Genomic DNA, 15771 nt, shown 5'->3' with positions numbered 1-15771 from the left:
CATTTCTGATCCACTTTCTTTACCCCAAGGAATAGAACAAGAGTTTTTAAAACTCGCATTTCAAGTCAGTATGAAGCTACATGGGCTATACAGACTTTCATGAGAACTACAAACTTGCATTTTGATGTGCTTTATTTCTTCCTTGGACTCCTCCAGCTGCCACTGGATGCAACATTATCCAGGAAGCTCTGCAACTAGCAAAAAAGGTATAGCCTCCTCTGCACTAGACAATATCCCCCCGCCCCGGCACCTCACCGCTGCAGGATGGTTTTAGTGCGGAGCTGCCAGACCTGGGCTGCAACGCTCTGACTGCGCCACAGGGAACCCTCTTCTTGGATGGGAGAAATGCAGGTTTCCATGTTTTTAGCCACAACCTGGGTTATGAACTGTTGTCACCTTCAAGTTGCTGCCCTCCAAATGGGGGCTTCTGAGAAAAATCCCAACCCGCCTGGGGTTTGACCAAAGTTCAGGGTATGTAATTGGCTGTTTCCAGGACAAACTCACTCCCATTATGTGGGAATTCCACGATAAGCTGAACCACAATTGAAAAGGGCTGGGTTTGCCCAAGTGCTAACTCACCTCAAAACTCACCCTGTTTAAAACACCAACCAAGGTTGGCATCTTGAGGGAACATGGCTTCAGGGCCCCTGGAAATGCAGCCGTTTTCCTCAGAAGTCGGACCAAAAAAAAAAAAAAAGCTTCCAACTCAACTGAAATACTGCTTGTTGGAAAAACCTTGGGTTGCCAAAAGCATATACTGGGGTTCCTGGGGGACAAGGAAGTTGCAACCAGAACACCATCTTGACCTTTTTGCCCCTCCCCGCATATAGAACAGCGCAGTCACTGATTCATGGTGACCATGGGGAATTCTGGGAGTTAAAGTCCACGCATCTTAAAGTTGCCAAGTTTGAGAATCACTGCTTTATAGAACTCAACAAGCCCGAAATGGCACCAAAAATATTGTTTTAGATGTACGGTAGCACTGTTTGCAGACGATGACTTGATGTTTTATCTTCTCCCATCTCTACGTTTCCCTGCTTCAAATTAATTTTTAGTAACACCTCCTTGCAACCTACACCTCCCACTTTGCTACCCTTTTGTGCAAGATTTTATTGCAGCAAACCAGGAATTTGGGCATGTTCTGCAAAAACCAAGACTCCCAGTTCCTTCGAGTGAATGCTCCAAAGGGTTGCAAGTATTATTTTCACTTGCAGCGCACTAGGAATTGCGCGGTACGGGGTGCAGCACTAAATGATTTTATGCGTATTCCTAAAATGGTTAAAAATAAGAAACAAGTAATCACCATGCTGGTGACCAGGGGGTGCAGTCCATAATGGGGTGGACAAAACATCTGAAATTACCTTTGTCTGAGATCTTGAATACCCCAAATCTAATATTTTACTTCCTTTATGAAAACCATTTCCTAAATCATCAATAAGATGGGGCAATTTTACTCTGAGAGGGAGGGGAAAAAAAACTACACAGCGTTTGTGCAACCAGCTTCGTTAGAACAACTCAGCAAAATAAAATTCCGCTTTATTGTTGGACAATATTGTTTTCACACATACATCAAACAGGCCAAAAAAAAAAAAAAATTAACAGCAACTCCTTAGACAAAAGAACGAACAAAAAGGAAAAAAGAAAAAAAACCCTTTTTAATCTTTGGCCTTGCCATCTCATACAAACCCACTACTTATGGTACAGCTAAAGTACATACACAAAAAAAGTGTTACTGGAATGCTCGTAATAAAGGTTGGACTTTTTTTGCATTTTTGATTTTTTTTTACAAGGTCTTTTCTTCTCCTCCTCCTTTGAGATAATGGTTTGGACATGGTCACACCACAAGTAAAGTCAAGAATTTTTTTGTTGTTGTTTTGTTTTGTTTTTAGGAACAGAGGAAAAAAACGCACTTCAAAAGCCCCCCTTTTGGTCAATCGGAGATCGCGTTAAAAATGGCTGACCTCATCACAATATGTACAAAAATATAAAATGTAAATAAAAAATACAAACAAATTCTCCTTTAAAGTTACTTTTAAGAAAGCAAGCTGGGCCTTGAAGTTTTCAGCGGGGAGGGAAGAGGGGAGGGACAGAGACTTGATCACCCAACTTTCCCCTCCCTGCGATGGGGAAGGGAAGATTTCACTTCTATTTTTTTCAAGTTGGAAAAGTGGCAGCTCTATGCCGGCTTTTACAGGGCTTTCTTTTGCTCTACTTTATGACGGTGACCATTAGCAACAAGGGGACATATTTTGTAACAGGAAGTTTCAAAGGTGAAGTAAGTCACGCTGGCCTTTTAAAAATTTTTTTCCTCTTTTTAAGTTTAAAAAAAAATGTGTTTTTTCTTTATTATTCTACTTCCTAGTCGTCTTCATCAGTTTTCTGCTTCTTCGGATCGACGTCATCGTCCTGCAAAGAAGGCGAAAGGGTGAGATGGGTCAGCTCGCAAGCCCGGACCAGGAAGGCAGTTTTCAGGACCATAAAGTCCCCTGTTCAATACGGGCACCTTTCTGCTCCTGAAATTTGCTTTCGTGACAGATCCACTTCCCTGTATTTTCCGGCAGCTTAACAGCAGGAGCACCCGACCACCTTCCCGGTCTAGCAGAATTTCTCACTGGCATACCGAGCAGGGCAGGAAAAGGACGTATCCTTTCATACACCCAGATACCTTCATGAACAAGCCATCCCATTTTCTTCCATCACATTATGTAAAACTTGGTTCTCTGCAGCTGGCCTTTTTCTAACAGACTTCCATAATCTTTTCCATCTGGGTCAGATTACATCCCCCATCTTCCTCAGCCACCCTGAGGAACCCACCTAGAACACTCTGCACTAAACAGCTTATGCTTTGGGTTATCTGCTGACTGCCGTTGCTTTGAAGGATCCTGGGCGTGTAGTTTATAAATGTGTCCAGCATCTGAGAGACCCCAGCAGGAAAATCACCCGCAAAGGATGTTGGTTGGCCACTAGAGTCAGGTTGGGTTCTGGCCCAGCCAGCAAGTGTTTTGGGACCCAGGACTTTCAAAGACAAGGTCCTGTGTGTTGAAATTAAGGCCATGAATCTCAATGGCTTCTAAAGTTGGGGCAGTCCCTCACCTCATCATCCTCAGCTGCCCGTTTGCCGGTGGGACCCTCAGCTTCATCATCTTCATCACCATCTTCTTCTTCACCTGGAAACGAAGGACAGTTCTGGAAAAAAAGCTACTGGCACAAACTCCATCCTCACATCCCTTACAGGCCGATCTCAGCTTTCCCCAACCTGGGGCCCTCAAAGCAGGTTGGGCCCCAGCTCCCCAAAGAGAAAGGAGAGAAAGGCTGAGCCATCTAAATCAGCATCCTGTTTCCTGTCCTCAGGCCAAACCAGATGCCTACAGGAAGTTGCAAAGCACACGCAAGGAATGTTCTCCTTCCTTCTCCAGAGACTGGCAGTCAGAAGCAGAAAATCTCCAGGAAGGATGCCCAAGCCCAGCTGTGCCGGGGGGAGGCCAGACCACCGCCACCTCCCAGCCCTGCTCCTCTCCAAATACATACAACAGCAAGCCCTTTGCTAGAAAGGCACATCAAAAATATGGAGATGGGGTGGAAGCATCGCTGAACGCTCAACAATTCATTTCCCCCATGCGTGTAATTGTTACTGAATGTCAATTCTATCTTATTCTGACTGCGCAAATCCTTGCAAAGGGGGTGTGGATAAGAGTTAACCAAATAAACTTTTGAGAGGGAACCCCTGCTCTCCTTACGCTCAAGTACTGCGGGGAGAAGAAACTCTTGATGAGAAATACAGAACCTAGGACGAACACGCTCTGGAGCTCCTCCAGCTAACGCCACACAATACCCCCACCAGCCAACAACGTGGCTCAGCCAAAACCGCATTATTGCTGCGTCTGTTCCCTGCTCTTTAACGAGGGACGAGAGCCAGAATTCGCTCGTTTGGGCACAAGCTTTCAAACGATCCCGCCTTTGGGTTCTCCCATTTCCTCCCAAGCTCGTGCAGAGAAAGAGAGAGGAAAGAAAAGCTAGAATTGAATGCAACTTGATCCGGGAAAGGATAAAACCACCACCAGGTCGGAGACAGCCCAATCTGGTTGAGGGAAGACCTCCCCACCCCCAGGTTTTTCAAGCTGCAGCACTGCGGGGTGGCCTTAAAAGCTCTTTGGTTTAAGTAAGTGGGCCCATCTGCCCTCCACAGAGAGGCCAATAATCTGGCTTAAGTGTCACTGGGATCTGAGAGATTAATTAGGGTCACCGGAGAGTAACTTTTCCCCACCCGATACAAATCCCAGGAGGGAGCAACTCAGACCCGCCAAGGGGGAAGGAAGGACACAGCGGCTGGCAGTGTGACGCATCCCCGTGGCTTCCCAGCTTGGCTCCCAACCTGCTCTCCCCCATCAGCAGGCGTATCCAGGCAACGGTCCCCACCCAGCAACGACAGGCACCCGGCGATGGAAAACAGCAGCTTGGATGCCAGCGGGCTTTGGATGGCAGGATTTTCAGGGGCTTGGTTGGAGCCAGCCACTTCCTAATCCCTGGCAGGGTAGCTTCCTAGCCGGGAACAGGTTTGGCTTAGCAAGTCTGGAAGCTGGCACTTTGTGGGCATCCTCCAGCTGGCACAAAAGCCAGGGCGTGGCAGCCAAGCTGAGGAGCAAGGGAATGGCCGGGCATTCCAAGCGCCAAACGTTTGCAGGTTTCCAGCCCATGGCATCAAGGAAGGACTCCGTGCAAAGCCAGCTGAGCATAGCAGGAACGCCGTGCTACATTTTCCCCTCCGTCTGAACAGCTGGAGATCCCACGCAAGGAAAGGGCAGCGTCACTTATCCCCTGGTGGGGAAAAAGGACCTGTTTCTTTCTATTCTCTTTCCAGCCTTCTGACCACGAAGATTAACCCTGAACACCCGATGGGAGGCTGCAAGCTTCAGGAGTTGACCCTTATGGCTATCCCCGACTTGGTGTTTTCTTGGTATGTTGGGTTTCAACTCCAATCATTCCCTACAAGCCCGGGAGTTGACGTCCACCCACTGCAAAGGTGCCAGCCCAGGAATGGCGAATTACAGACTCTGCACCTTGCGCTGGGCAAGGATGCACCTGCATCGTCTTAAAGGCAAAAATCCTGCCCAGCCGGCATTAATAGCTCTCCTCCAGCCTGCTCCAAGGAGGCGCAGTGGATCTCTACAAGGCAGACCTCTTACCATGGTGATGCCCACTTATGGAAGCCCCTGTCTGGAGAAGCCTGGCTGGAGCCCACCGGCATCGTCTCAGTGCCCCCTTTCCAGGCTTTTTGAACGGCTTGTAATTATATTTAACACCTATCACCTCAGATCCTGAACAGCCACCTAGTTTGCACAGTGTTTTCATTTTGCATTTTATCTGACCTTGGCATATATACTTTTGTTGACACTGCATTTAGCGTGCTTTATTGAAAACTGCCCAGACAAGCTTTGGTTACTGGGTGCTTTAAAAACTTAATATACGTTAAGCTGCACGTTAAGCTCCAACAGAAGCTCCAGAAAGGGTCTCCTCCGTGCCTGAAGGCAAACAAGTTTGGAAGGAAGCTGCAAACGCTTTCTCTACGCAGAATCCTAGTTCGAATGAGGGCGCTGCAACAGTTCTGGTTTTAAAGAGGCAGCAGTTTAAGCCTCCATTTAGCCATGAGTAGTCTGAGCCTACCTACTGGGATGGTCATCAGTAGAAAAGGTTAAAAAAAAACAAACCCCAGTCCTTTAGAAGGAGGCAAGATGTAAATGAACAGCTGATTTCAATTCCTGGACATTACCTGGACATTTCTGTGAACTCCAGGTCTTGGCACCAGTTTTGCAAACGAAAACAATCCTATTTAGCTGTTTTTCTCACGCTGAGATCATCCCAACTGGCTGAAAGGCTAAACTGACTCATTCATTGTGCTCTAACTCGGAATAGCCACCAGGGGGAGCCAGTGCCCTCCACACAATCTATATACTATTAAAACTCTGTTGGGACGCGGTGGCGCTGCGGGTTAAACCGCTGAGCTGGCCGACCAGCCGATCGGAAGGTCGGCAGTTCGAATCCGCGTGACGGGGCGAGCGCCCGTTGCTAGTCCCAGCTCCTGCCAACCTAGCAGTTCGAAAACATGCAAATGTGAGTAGATTAATAGGTACCGCTTTGGCGGGCAGGTAACGGCGTAATGTTTAGTCATGCTGGCCACATGACCACAGAGGAAGTGTCTACGGACAAACGCCGGCTCTTCGGCTTTGAAACGGAGATGAGCACCGCGCCCTAGAGTCGGGCACAACTGTCAAGGGAAACCTTTACCTTTACCTAACCTTTAACTGGGAGAACCGGTGCATTATAGGCAACAATTTTCGAACCAAGGTATCTGAAATGGGCTAACTTACAGAATGTCATGACCCCCATGGAACTGAAATTTGGCAAATTTTATAAAAATGACATAAAACATTTCCTGTGGTCAACTCCTGATGTTTGACTCTGGTGTACAGTTCAACGTGGGCTAACTTCAAGCCAGAGACATCACTGGAAATTTCTAAAAAATTCAAAGAGACATTCAGAGAAGGCAGTCTGTTAGAACAGGGTTCCTCAACCTTGGCAACTCTAAGTTGTGCGGACTTCAACTCCCAGAATTCCCCAGCCAGCTTTGCTGGCTGGGGAATTCTGGGAGTTGAAGTCCGCACAACTTAGAGTTGCCAAGGTTGAGGAACCCTGTGTTAGAAGCTCTGCCACTGCTGAATGCATTGAGCATCTGGTAAGGAAATATCTCTGAAACAATCACCCAACAGGTCACGGATTGTCTAGTCAATCATAGCAAGCTTCTCCAACTGGGTGCCCCCCAGCCAGGTTGACTAATACCCAGAACCCTGAGCCAATACCGGAAGGGAGACCAGAAAAGGAAAATTTACCGTCACCTTCTTCCTCATCCTCCTCGTCATCGCCAACTTCTTCTTCTTCTTCATCTACCTCGTTGTCCGCTTCCTGCTCCCCATTTTCCTCGTTCTCCTTGTAGAAATGAAACACACTTAAAATAGGGAGCCCACCAGCCCGCTCACCCGGAGGGTGACCAAACTCCGTGGCACTTACAGAGCAGGCAGGGCTTGCTAAGAGACCCCCCCACCCCCCCAAACATCTTCAACAAACCTTCTGTCTATTTAACTACAACTGTCTTCCTAGCAGCCAAACCACCTTGGGCCAGCCACATTTCCCTATTTGATGTAAAGAATCCCCTTAAGCTCTCTAAATAAATAACATGTTTGAAACGTGGAACAGCCCTCCTTCCTCACAGAAGGGACAGGGGCTAATTTTCTGGGTTCACACAACACTGTAAACCTGAGTTAACGAAGCAGAATTGCCGTGTGTTTGCAGAACACGCTAGGGTCACGTAGATTAACTTCTGATGGCCTAGGCCGATGACCTGGTTCTACAAAGCTCTACAAGGACTGGGTCCCCCACAGCTTTCTAAACCCTTAATTGCCCCACTTATTTCAGCCAGGTCTGGAGGACTGTGTGAAGAGGGCAACGCACTGCTCAGCGAGACCCCAAAGGAGCGATCCTGCCCTCTCCAGGAATCCACAACAGGGCCAGGAAAATAAAAATGGGATTGCTCAAAGTTCCTACTGCCTAGGAAATTAAATCTAGGTTCCCCAGCTCTTCCTATCAGCCCCACTACTTCATTCCAGCCAAGATACTTACAGCATTGCCATTGGCTGGTGCATCCCTGCCATTTTCTGTCTCTTCCACAACTTCCTTCTTCTCTTTCAAGTCCTTAAAAGGGGCAGAAATAAACCAGAATGAGTCACCAGGATTCCAGCCTTCCAACAGGATTTGTGTTATTCCCAGGCAGCTAGAATGTCGGACCCCCTTTCCCTCCCCAAACAAGGGAAGTGGGAAAAAAGTAAACACAACACAACCACATAGGAGCTGACTTGCATGTTTCAGCTTTCTCTGCGGCCCAATTTCGTTAATCCCGGCAGGCACAACCCCAGAGTCAAGACACTGACGAACATCAGGGTTCGACCAGTCCTTAAGCCTCTAAACTCTCCAAGGCAAAGGAGGCCTGTTATGCAGTTTTACTTAAGGGGCGAAATGGGGCCCTCCTCTCTAGAAACGGTCTGCTGAGCATGCAATTCCTTGGCAAGGCAGTGACCTGCCACTGGGAAGCTCCCCCCAAACCCTTGCGCTGAGTCTTGCGTTCAGAGCTGGAAAAAGAAGGGCACTACAGACTTACAACAACACCGCCAGCTCCCCACCGGAAAGGGGAGGGAGTCCTCGCATAAACACAATTCAGCAGCCTTCGGCAGACACGCTCCTCGCTGCCTCCGAGAAAAACAACAAGGTGCCAGAGGCAGGCTTGGCACCGCCACCTTTTCTTTACCATTCTCCACGGAGCACAGCATTAACACGCAGACAGGGTGCGTGCGCAGCTCTGCCGTAAATAAGGAAGCCCCCTTTCTTCCTGGAGATTCAACGCGCAACACAAGGGCGCTTTCTGAGACCTCTTGAGGCATCGCAAACAGCTTCTGGCAGAATCCAATTAGCGGGTTCAGACCACGCTGCCCCAAAAGCATCCAGCGATCTTACCCACGTGCCTCTTGTTGGGACCACAAAACGGTGGCGGAAGTGGGGCCAAGGCTCAGTAATTTGCTTTTTAAAACCTGGCTGCCAGCTCTGACCTACTGTTAAGAGTAGGTTCGCTTCGGCATAGTTACAAAAGCTGGGTTGGTAGGCAGTTTGTCCATGATCTCTAATTCCTAGATATTTGTTCTAAAAAGCAAACTGCCTGCTCTGTGGCGGGAAAGCATCAAATGCCACTGAAAAAGAATACAATTTCCTAACTTTGAACTTTGCTATAACGTCAGATAGGGTGGGTTTATCCCAAGCTAGACTTGCTTTTTATCCAAAGGCCAGAAAACCATGCCTGCCTCCAATGCATCTCAAGATCACAAGCACAACCCAACTTTGTTTTCCTTTTTCCCTAGACAGTCTCTCCTAGAAAATCACCCACCGCCGCCTCCAGCTTACAAGCAACAACACGCTTTAACTCAATGTTTATGTCTTTGACAGAACTAGATAGGACTCCCTGTAATTATAAGCAAAGCTGTTTACTGCTTCACAACCAGCCACAACACAGCTAAGGATGTTCCTGAAGTTGTGATTAGGCAAGGCAGAACGTGCTGCATGTTAGTCAAAGAAAATCCTGCAAAGACCTGGCGTTGCGTATCTTGGATGCACATGTTTTATTAATGCTCCCATCAATACAGAAGCCACTTGGCAGAGCAGTTTACAAGAATGCCATTTACTAACGGGAGAATCCAGGCAGTAAAATGGGAGACATAAGGCAAACAGGCACAAATACACCCCAGTACCTCTGCAGCTTTTAGCCAAGAACACACACTGCCAAATGCATTAATGCACCAGTTATTAACTGCAGGCCTTCTTAAGTGCTTCTGTCCCCATTTCCCAATTAGGCAGAGTATGTGCCTTTTTTTTTGTTGTTTTGCTCTTCAAAGGCCCATAAAAACCAAGCGTGCAGTAACAAAATCCTCCTTCCTGTAGGGGGCGCACGAGCAGGGGGTCCGTGGCCGGCGGTAGGGCCATGCGCTCTGGACCATTTCAAACCTGGCGCCACAGTTGGCGCCACTTCGATTGGCCAGTCGGGCCCGAACTCCCAAGGTACGCCGGGGCGCGTAGTTCTCTCCAGCGGGAGAGCGCAGTCTAGGAATAAGGAAGCGGCCGAGAGCGAACTACAACTCCCAAGAGGCGCTGCGCGGGCGGGGACCCGAGAAGGCGAAAAAAGAGAAAGCAGCACGTGGTGGGGCGGCTTTGGCTTGCCGCTCGCTCGCTCGCTGTTTACTGCGGCCGCAGACAGCCGGGGGCGGCGCTGGAGAGAGGAGCCGCCGCCCGCCTGGGAAATCAATCTCAAGCTCCCCCCGCATTTTAATGCCCAGATGCCGGGAGCAGGAAAGGGAGGGGGTACACAGCGCAAGGCTTCCCCAGCACCGAAAATAGGCTCGGGGTCGACCCCCCCAAGTGTCTCTCCCAGGGGAGCTCCGTGCTCCCCAAGGGTCGAGGCGAATCCGGAATCCCCGGGAGACCCGCCTTCCATCTCCGCAGGTTGCACCTCGCCCTGCCCGCTCCCAGCCTCGCAGGTTGCAACCTGCCCCGGCGGTGACCCTTTGCACGAGCGGAGCCCCCCCCCGTCTGGGGTCCGGGTGGGATCTAAGGATAATGGCACCCCCCAGGTCCCGGGTCAATCCCAGCGGGGCGGACGCAGGGCTGGGCCGGAGCCGGGAGGAAAGCGGGGCGCGGGGGAGCCGGGCAAGGCGGGTCGGGGGCTGCCCGCCGCCCCTTCAGACCCGGGAAGGGGCCGGAACTGCGGAACGACCTCGCCGCCCTAAGCTCCGTCGAGGAGGGGACCGGAGGCCGGAGGATCTCCCGGGCGCCCCCCGCCTGGCACAAAGTACCCGGCGGCTGCTACATTGTATCCGCCGCCCGCGAAGGGGTCCGGCGCGCGGGGGTCGGAACGATCCGCACGTTCCCACCCCCTGCCTTTCGGGGGTGGGGGGCACGGAAAACGCCGCGCAGCATCGCCCGGCTGTCTCCGCGCAGCCCGGATCCCCGTCCGTCCCTTCCCCTCCCCCCCTCCCCCCCGCCGGGGCGCGCGAGTTCCGCCGCGAAGCTTCATTCTGCCTCCCGGCGCCTCCTTCCCCCCGAAACTCCGGGGAGCGCGGCTTTCCCCGTACATGGGGGCGGGAGCGGGGCTGAGGCCATCCGAGTTCAAGGCCCCCCCCCTGGAATAGCGGGGCGGTCTCAAAACACCCCCGCCCCAGCAGCCGCTTCCCTTCGCCTTTCAATTCGGATTCGGGGTCCTCGGAAGCCCGTCCAGGAATGGCTGCCTCTTCAGGGGAGGGGGACCCTTCCGGTACGGAGGGGGCTGCCAGGGGGCGACGGGGCGAGCAAAGCAGCTGCCCGGCTCACCGGGACGGTGCCGGGAGGCCGACGCGCCGCGCTCGCTCCTCCGCCCCGCGAAAACAAAGAAGCGCGCCGGAGGGCCGCAACCCGGCTGCCGGCTCCGATCCCCGAGCAGAGACGAGTCCCTTTCAGGCGCCCCCCCTCCCGGGCAAACCGCTTCCGATTTTATCCCGGCAAGCGGGGTCGCGAAGTTATTTCCGTGCAATTAGCCAGAGCCAGTTAACGAGGGGGCGCGCGCGGACACGCACAACTTGCCCCCGAAGGGGCAGCAGCCAGGAAGCAGCCCCGCGCTCCGCTTCAGGTGCGGAGAGCGGCCGGGCGAGGAAGCCGCCCGCCGCCTCCATCGTGCCCGCCCGGCCGGCCGGCCGCCTCTCCGCTCCCGGCGACTTTCGGCTTTTCTTCCACAAAAGGCCCCTGAAGTTTGCCGCGTCTGTCAAAGCCCCGCACCGCCTTTGAAAGGGAAGCTCTCCCGAAACGCCGCCTCGTCGCTCCGAGCCCCAGCGGAGCGCGGAAAAAGCCCGCGACGGCTCGCGAAAGAACCTGCTTGCCCTCCTCCGGAGGCGCTCCGGGCGCCCCCTCGGGGGCGAAAATCCCCCGACCCACGCGCGCCCGCCCGGCCAGCGGGAAAGAAGCCGGGAAGCGGCGAAAGAGCGGAGCCAACCCCAAACAAAGGGAGGAGGAAGCCGAGCGGAGACCGGGCGCACGCCGCCGCGCGTTACGGGGAAGCGAAAGCGCAAGGGACGCCCGCCCGCCCGCACAGACACACTCTCGGACGCGGATTTCCACGGGGCGCGGGGGGCGGCACTGCCGGTGCGAGGACCCCCGGGAAAAGAAGGGCCGGGGAGGCAGCGGAGGCGTCCCGCCCAGGCTTACCTTGGTGGAAATCTCGGAGCTGGTATCCACGGCTGTGTCTGACATGGCTGGCGGGGGAGTCGTGTGGCGGCGGAGGAAAGCTCACTACAAAAGGGAGCCCCGGCAGAGACAGGTCCGAGGGCGCGTACGCGGCAGGGGGGGGAGACGCGGCGGGGGGGAGGCGGAGGAGGAGGCGGCGGCGGCAGCGACGGCGAGGAGGAAGAGCGAAGCCCCGCGACGATGACCCAGCCTGACACCCGGGACAGGAACAATACAAAGATGGCTTTGGATGCCAGTGGAGGGCTCACGCGGTGCCTCCGCCTTTAATATAGATTAGTGGGCGGCGCGCGCACTCCCCTCGCCGGCCCCGATTGGGTGGCCCGGGAGAAGCCGGGCGCGGCCATTGGCCGAGGGACGAACAATGGGCAAGGCTGCTGCGAGCCGTCCAGGGCGATCCGCCCCCTCCCTTGTCAGCGCGCGCGAGGAGTTTGCGCCCGGCTGCCGCGCAAGGCGGCGGAGGAGGAGCAGGAGGGGAAGGGGGGGCGGGGGCTGCTTGCAAAACACCCGCGCGCAGGAGGGAGGCGCTGCAAAGCGCGCGCAGTGAAAGGGGGCCTGTCCCCGCGGGAGCCCTCCCCGCACTCTTGCAACGGGGGGGGGGGGTTGCAGAGCGCGAGGGCGCATGTGCAAGGCGGCAGGTATTGTTGGAACGCGGCGCCCGACGGAGTATCGCGGGCGCCCGCAGACGGAGCGGACGAGCAAGGTCGAGGAGGAACCGTCCCAGACGGGCCTTGCCCCGCTCCGTACCCCCAGTTGCAAGGTCCCCGTCGCCCTCTTTCATCCCCGGGGACCGAAGGCTGTAGCCGAGCCCGGGAGCGTCCCCGGCGAGTGGGGAGCGCGATCGCGCGGCGCCGTCGGGGCTGCGCGGCGCCAAAGCCCCCTCTTCTGCCCGAAGCGTGTCTTTGCGCGGGCGCGCCGGGGCAAACGGGGAGGACTTGCGCGGCCCCGTCGGAGCCGCTCTCCCAGCGTGCGCTCCTTCCCTCCCGGGGCCGGACGCGGAGGAGCCGCGCGATTGGCTGACGGGCGCCCCGGAGCGGAGCTGCCGCGCACGTGGGAACGCTCGCCCGCGTGTTCGGGGCTGCCCACGACCGGGGAGGGGGAAGGAACCTGCTTTCCTGCCTTCTCCAGGCGGCGCTTTGCCTTTTGTGCGGCTCCTCGCTTTGCAAGGAAGGGAGCCCGACGCGGGGGCCGTCTCTGCAACAGCCCTCGCAAAACTTAACGCCGCCTTGGGCACACGTTGCCCCCCCCGTCGAGGAATCCGGCCAAGCCAAGTGAAGCCGGCGAAATGGTGCCTCCCCCCCCCCCCGCTCCGTTAGTTAGCGTGCAAAGAGGCTTGTACGTGAAGCGCTTGTAGCGGCCCGTTTGGAAAGAAGGAGCTCGCGCAGAGCAGGCCCCCCGCCCCGAGGAAACAGGAAAAGGCTGCGACGGGGGGGAGGGGTTCGCGGCCCCGCGTTCCCGCAAAGGTGGTTTGCAAAAGTGGGCGAATTTTGCATTCTCGGGGGGGCGTCTGACCTCCCCCGAATTCCATCCCCTCGGGATGCAGAGGGCGAAAATGGGCTCGCCCCCCCTTCGAATAACCGATGGGGGTGGCGGAAGAGGGCAGGCCGGCAGGACCTGCCACACCTAAGATGGCGCTAGGACCCCTTGCCCAAGATACCATTCGGTGCCATCGCGCAGCCGAGCCAGCCAATGGGTCGCGTCCCACGCAGCCGCTTTCTCTGCAGCCCAAACTTCTCCTTCTCGGTGTCCGGGACCGGCGGCGACCGCTCAGATCGGGCGAAAAGGCTCAGGCCGACTCGGTTGCTTTTGTGCCACACTCAACATGGCCGATGCACTAGCCCGAATCAGGAGCACGGAAGGCGGGACATTGAGCCCCAACGGTTACCATTCGCCAGGAGGGCCGAGCGAACACAATGTTGACGCTTTGCGGCGTTTCATTGGACTCCGTTGGTGCCATTCATGATTAAAAGTGCAGAGGAAAACCGGGACGCCTGGATAAGTACGTCTCAGTGGAACGGAGCTGGCTTGCAAGAAGCTCTTGGCTGGCGCGCGGCTGCCGGTTGGTCGCAATCGACGGGGTGAATTGTTGCTTTTTGTTCGGCGGGCTACTTAAAAAATGCGGCGCTGTCTTCGGATGCACTCTTTGTAGTGCTGTGTGGTTTTTTTGCGGTCTTTCTGTCCTGCCACCTTTCCTTGAAAAACGTCCGACTGCGGCCTTTGCGGAGTTTCTGATTTTGCAAAAGTTTGGAAACGTTCAATGTGCGAAGTCCCGGACGACAAACGTCACCTCTGAGTCGTTTTTCAGCTCTTATTTTCGGTGCAGCGCGCGATCCCTTTGAACTCGCGAGCGGCTAAAATGGGAAGGGACCCTCGAGGGCATCAATCCCACCCTATCTTCGATGCAGAAATCTAAACGGAAGCAGTCCACGTAGCCTCTCGTTGAACACCTCCCGCGAAGGGAGCCCACCGTCTCTGGCTCCTGAGTTCCACCAACCACCCCACAACCTGGGTTGTGTAATGCAGCACATTGTACTATAAACTTGGGTTTGTGCAAAATGCTAAGTCACAAACACACAACCAAGGTGATCACAAAGCATTTTTAACGCTCATGTTCATCTGCTGGGACTATTCTTGGCCAGTGACTGAGTTAGTGCAGCAGGCTCATCTAGGCTTAAACATGGTTGAGAAATCCGTGGCTGAGCATATTGTGGGAACTTAGCCCTTATCTCAACCTAATGTGTGAATCAGGCCATTGTATTAAACTTTAATGGAATTTATTTGGACATCTTGTGTTATTTGAACATAGTTGTGCAGGGGGGTCCAAAAAGTCAAGACAGCCACAGCCATGTGATTGGCATCCCGCCCCTTTTTATGTGTGCTGGGATGTACATAAAAAGGGATGGGGCTTTGATTACATGGCTGCCATCTTGATTTTTTTGACTCCTTGGGCCCCCCATGTGCCAGGCCAGCTGTGGGATGATGGTCCAGAAAGTCAATAAGGCAGCTGTGAAGGGTGAATCTTCACAGGTGTGAAGGTGGCCCTTTTTTACATGCAGAAGTCCCTCCCCTTTTTATGCATGGACGCAACACCCCACTCCAGGAGACACTCCTGAGGGTGTGCATTTTGTTGCTTGTTCCGTCCTTACAAACAACAGAGAATGAGTTGCAGTGTTGCTCAAACTTGACAACTTAAGAGACGTGGACTTCAACTCCCAGAATTCCCCAGCCAGCAAGGCTGGCTGAGGAATTCTGGAAGTTGAAGTCCAAGTCTCTCAAAGTTGCCAAGTTTGAGAAACACTGATTAAAGCTCAAGGTTCAAGGCACTGTGTAAATCCAGGAATTGGATAAATCCAGTAACCAAATTAAGTGTGTTATTAAAAAATCCTTCCTTCTGCAAGACTGTGGTCTTTTAAGAATAAATAAATCCTGGCCTTTTGCAAGTACATCCAGCTCAGATGGACAATTTTCCAAGAGGCCTCTCTATAGCTGTACAAATCAACTGTAACCTGTTTGTATTTATTTCCAGTTTTTAACAATATCCCCCTCTTATTCCTGCAGACCCAGCAAATGTCAGTGGCATATTTTGAGCAGCTGGTTGAAAACTTGGCAATTTTTGGTACACACACCTATGGGATCCAATAAATCAATATACTTCACTGAAAGGAAAGGGGCCAGAGGAAGATGTTAGGGGTGGGATTGTAAATTAGCCAATGTTAGGAATCATAAAGCAATCTGGTTTTGCTTTTGCTGAAAGACAAAAGCCAGCGGCTAGATTCACACAACACCCCTAGCCAAGACATAGCCGATGCCCTTCCTGAAGGTAGTTCACTTGGCATTAACCTTATTTTCTTCTGAAGAGTAGCAGGTGGTGCGGTTTTCAAGCGGTGTTTTTGGCCAGGCAGATGTGAAGCA

The 15771-nt window shown here is 53.5% G+C and overlaps 1 protein-coding gene across 2 annotated transcripts; it reads right to left on the bottom strand.

The window, feature by feature from the left end:
• Positions 1–1501: 1501 nt before the first annotated feature.
• On the bottom strand, positions 1502–12107 carry PTMA (prothymosin alpha). Of its 2 annotated transcripts, none has more exons than XM_063306301.1 (5): positions 11824–12107; positions 7672–7743; positions 6885–6978; positions 3094–3167; positions 1502–2406 (listed from the first exon to the last, which is right to left on the bottom strand). In XM_063306301.1, exons 1-5 carry the CDS (start codon positions 11866–11868, stop codon positions 2359–2361), a joined length of 333 nt encoding a protein of 110 aa, XP_063162371.1. In that variant the 5' UTR covers positions 11869–12107; the 3' UTR covers positions 1502–2358. The 2 variants fall into 2 exon arrangements, with proteins under 2 accessions (XP_063162371.1, XP_063162370.1); XM_063306300.1 differs by having other exon boundaries at positions 6885–6981; positions 11824–12106.
• Positions 12108–15771: the final 3664 nt, after the last annotated feature.

Source organism: Candoia aspera, chromosome 6, assembly GCF_035149785.1.
Source record: "Candoia aspera isolate rCanAsp1 chromosome 6, rCanAsp1.hap2, whole genome shotgun sequence".
Classification (NCBI taxonomy): domain Eukaryota; kingdom Metazoa; phylum Chordata; class Lepidosauria; order Squamata; family Boidae; genus Candoia; species Candoia aspera.
Note: the sequence above shows the minus strand (reverse complement) of the source record. Positions and strands in the feature narration are given on the sequence as shown.

Coding starts and splice junctions, on each gene's coding strand:
- PTMA (XM_063306300.1), bottom strand. CDS start 11,868: ATGTCAGACACAGCCGTGGATACCAGCTCCGAGATTTCCACCAAG. Junction 7,744..11,823: donor GCTCCGAGATTTCCACCAAG/GTAAGCCTGGGC, acceptor GCCCCTTTTAAG/GACTTGAAAGAGAAGAAGGA. Junction 6,982..7,671: donor CACCAGCCAATGGCAATGCT/GTAAGTATCTTG, acceptor CATTTCTACAAG/GAGAACGAGGAAAATGGGGA.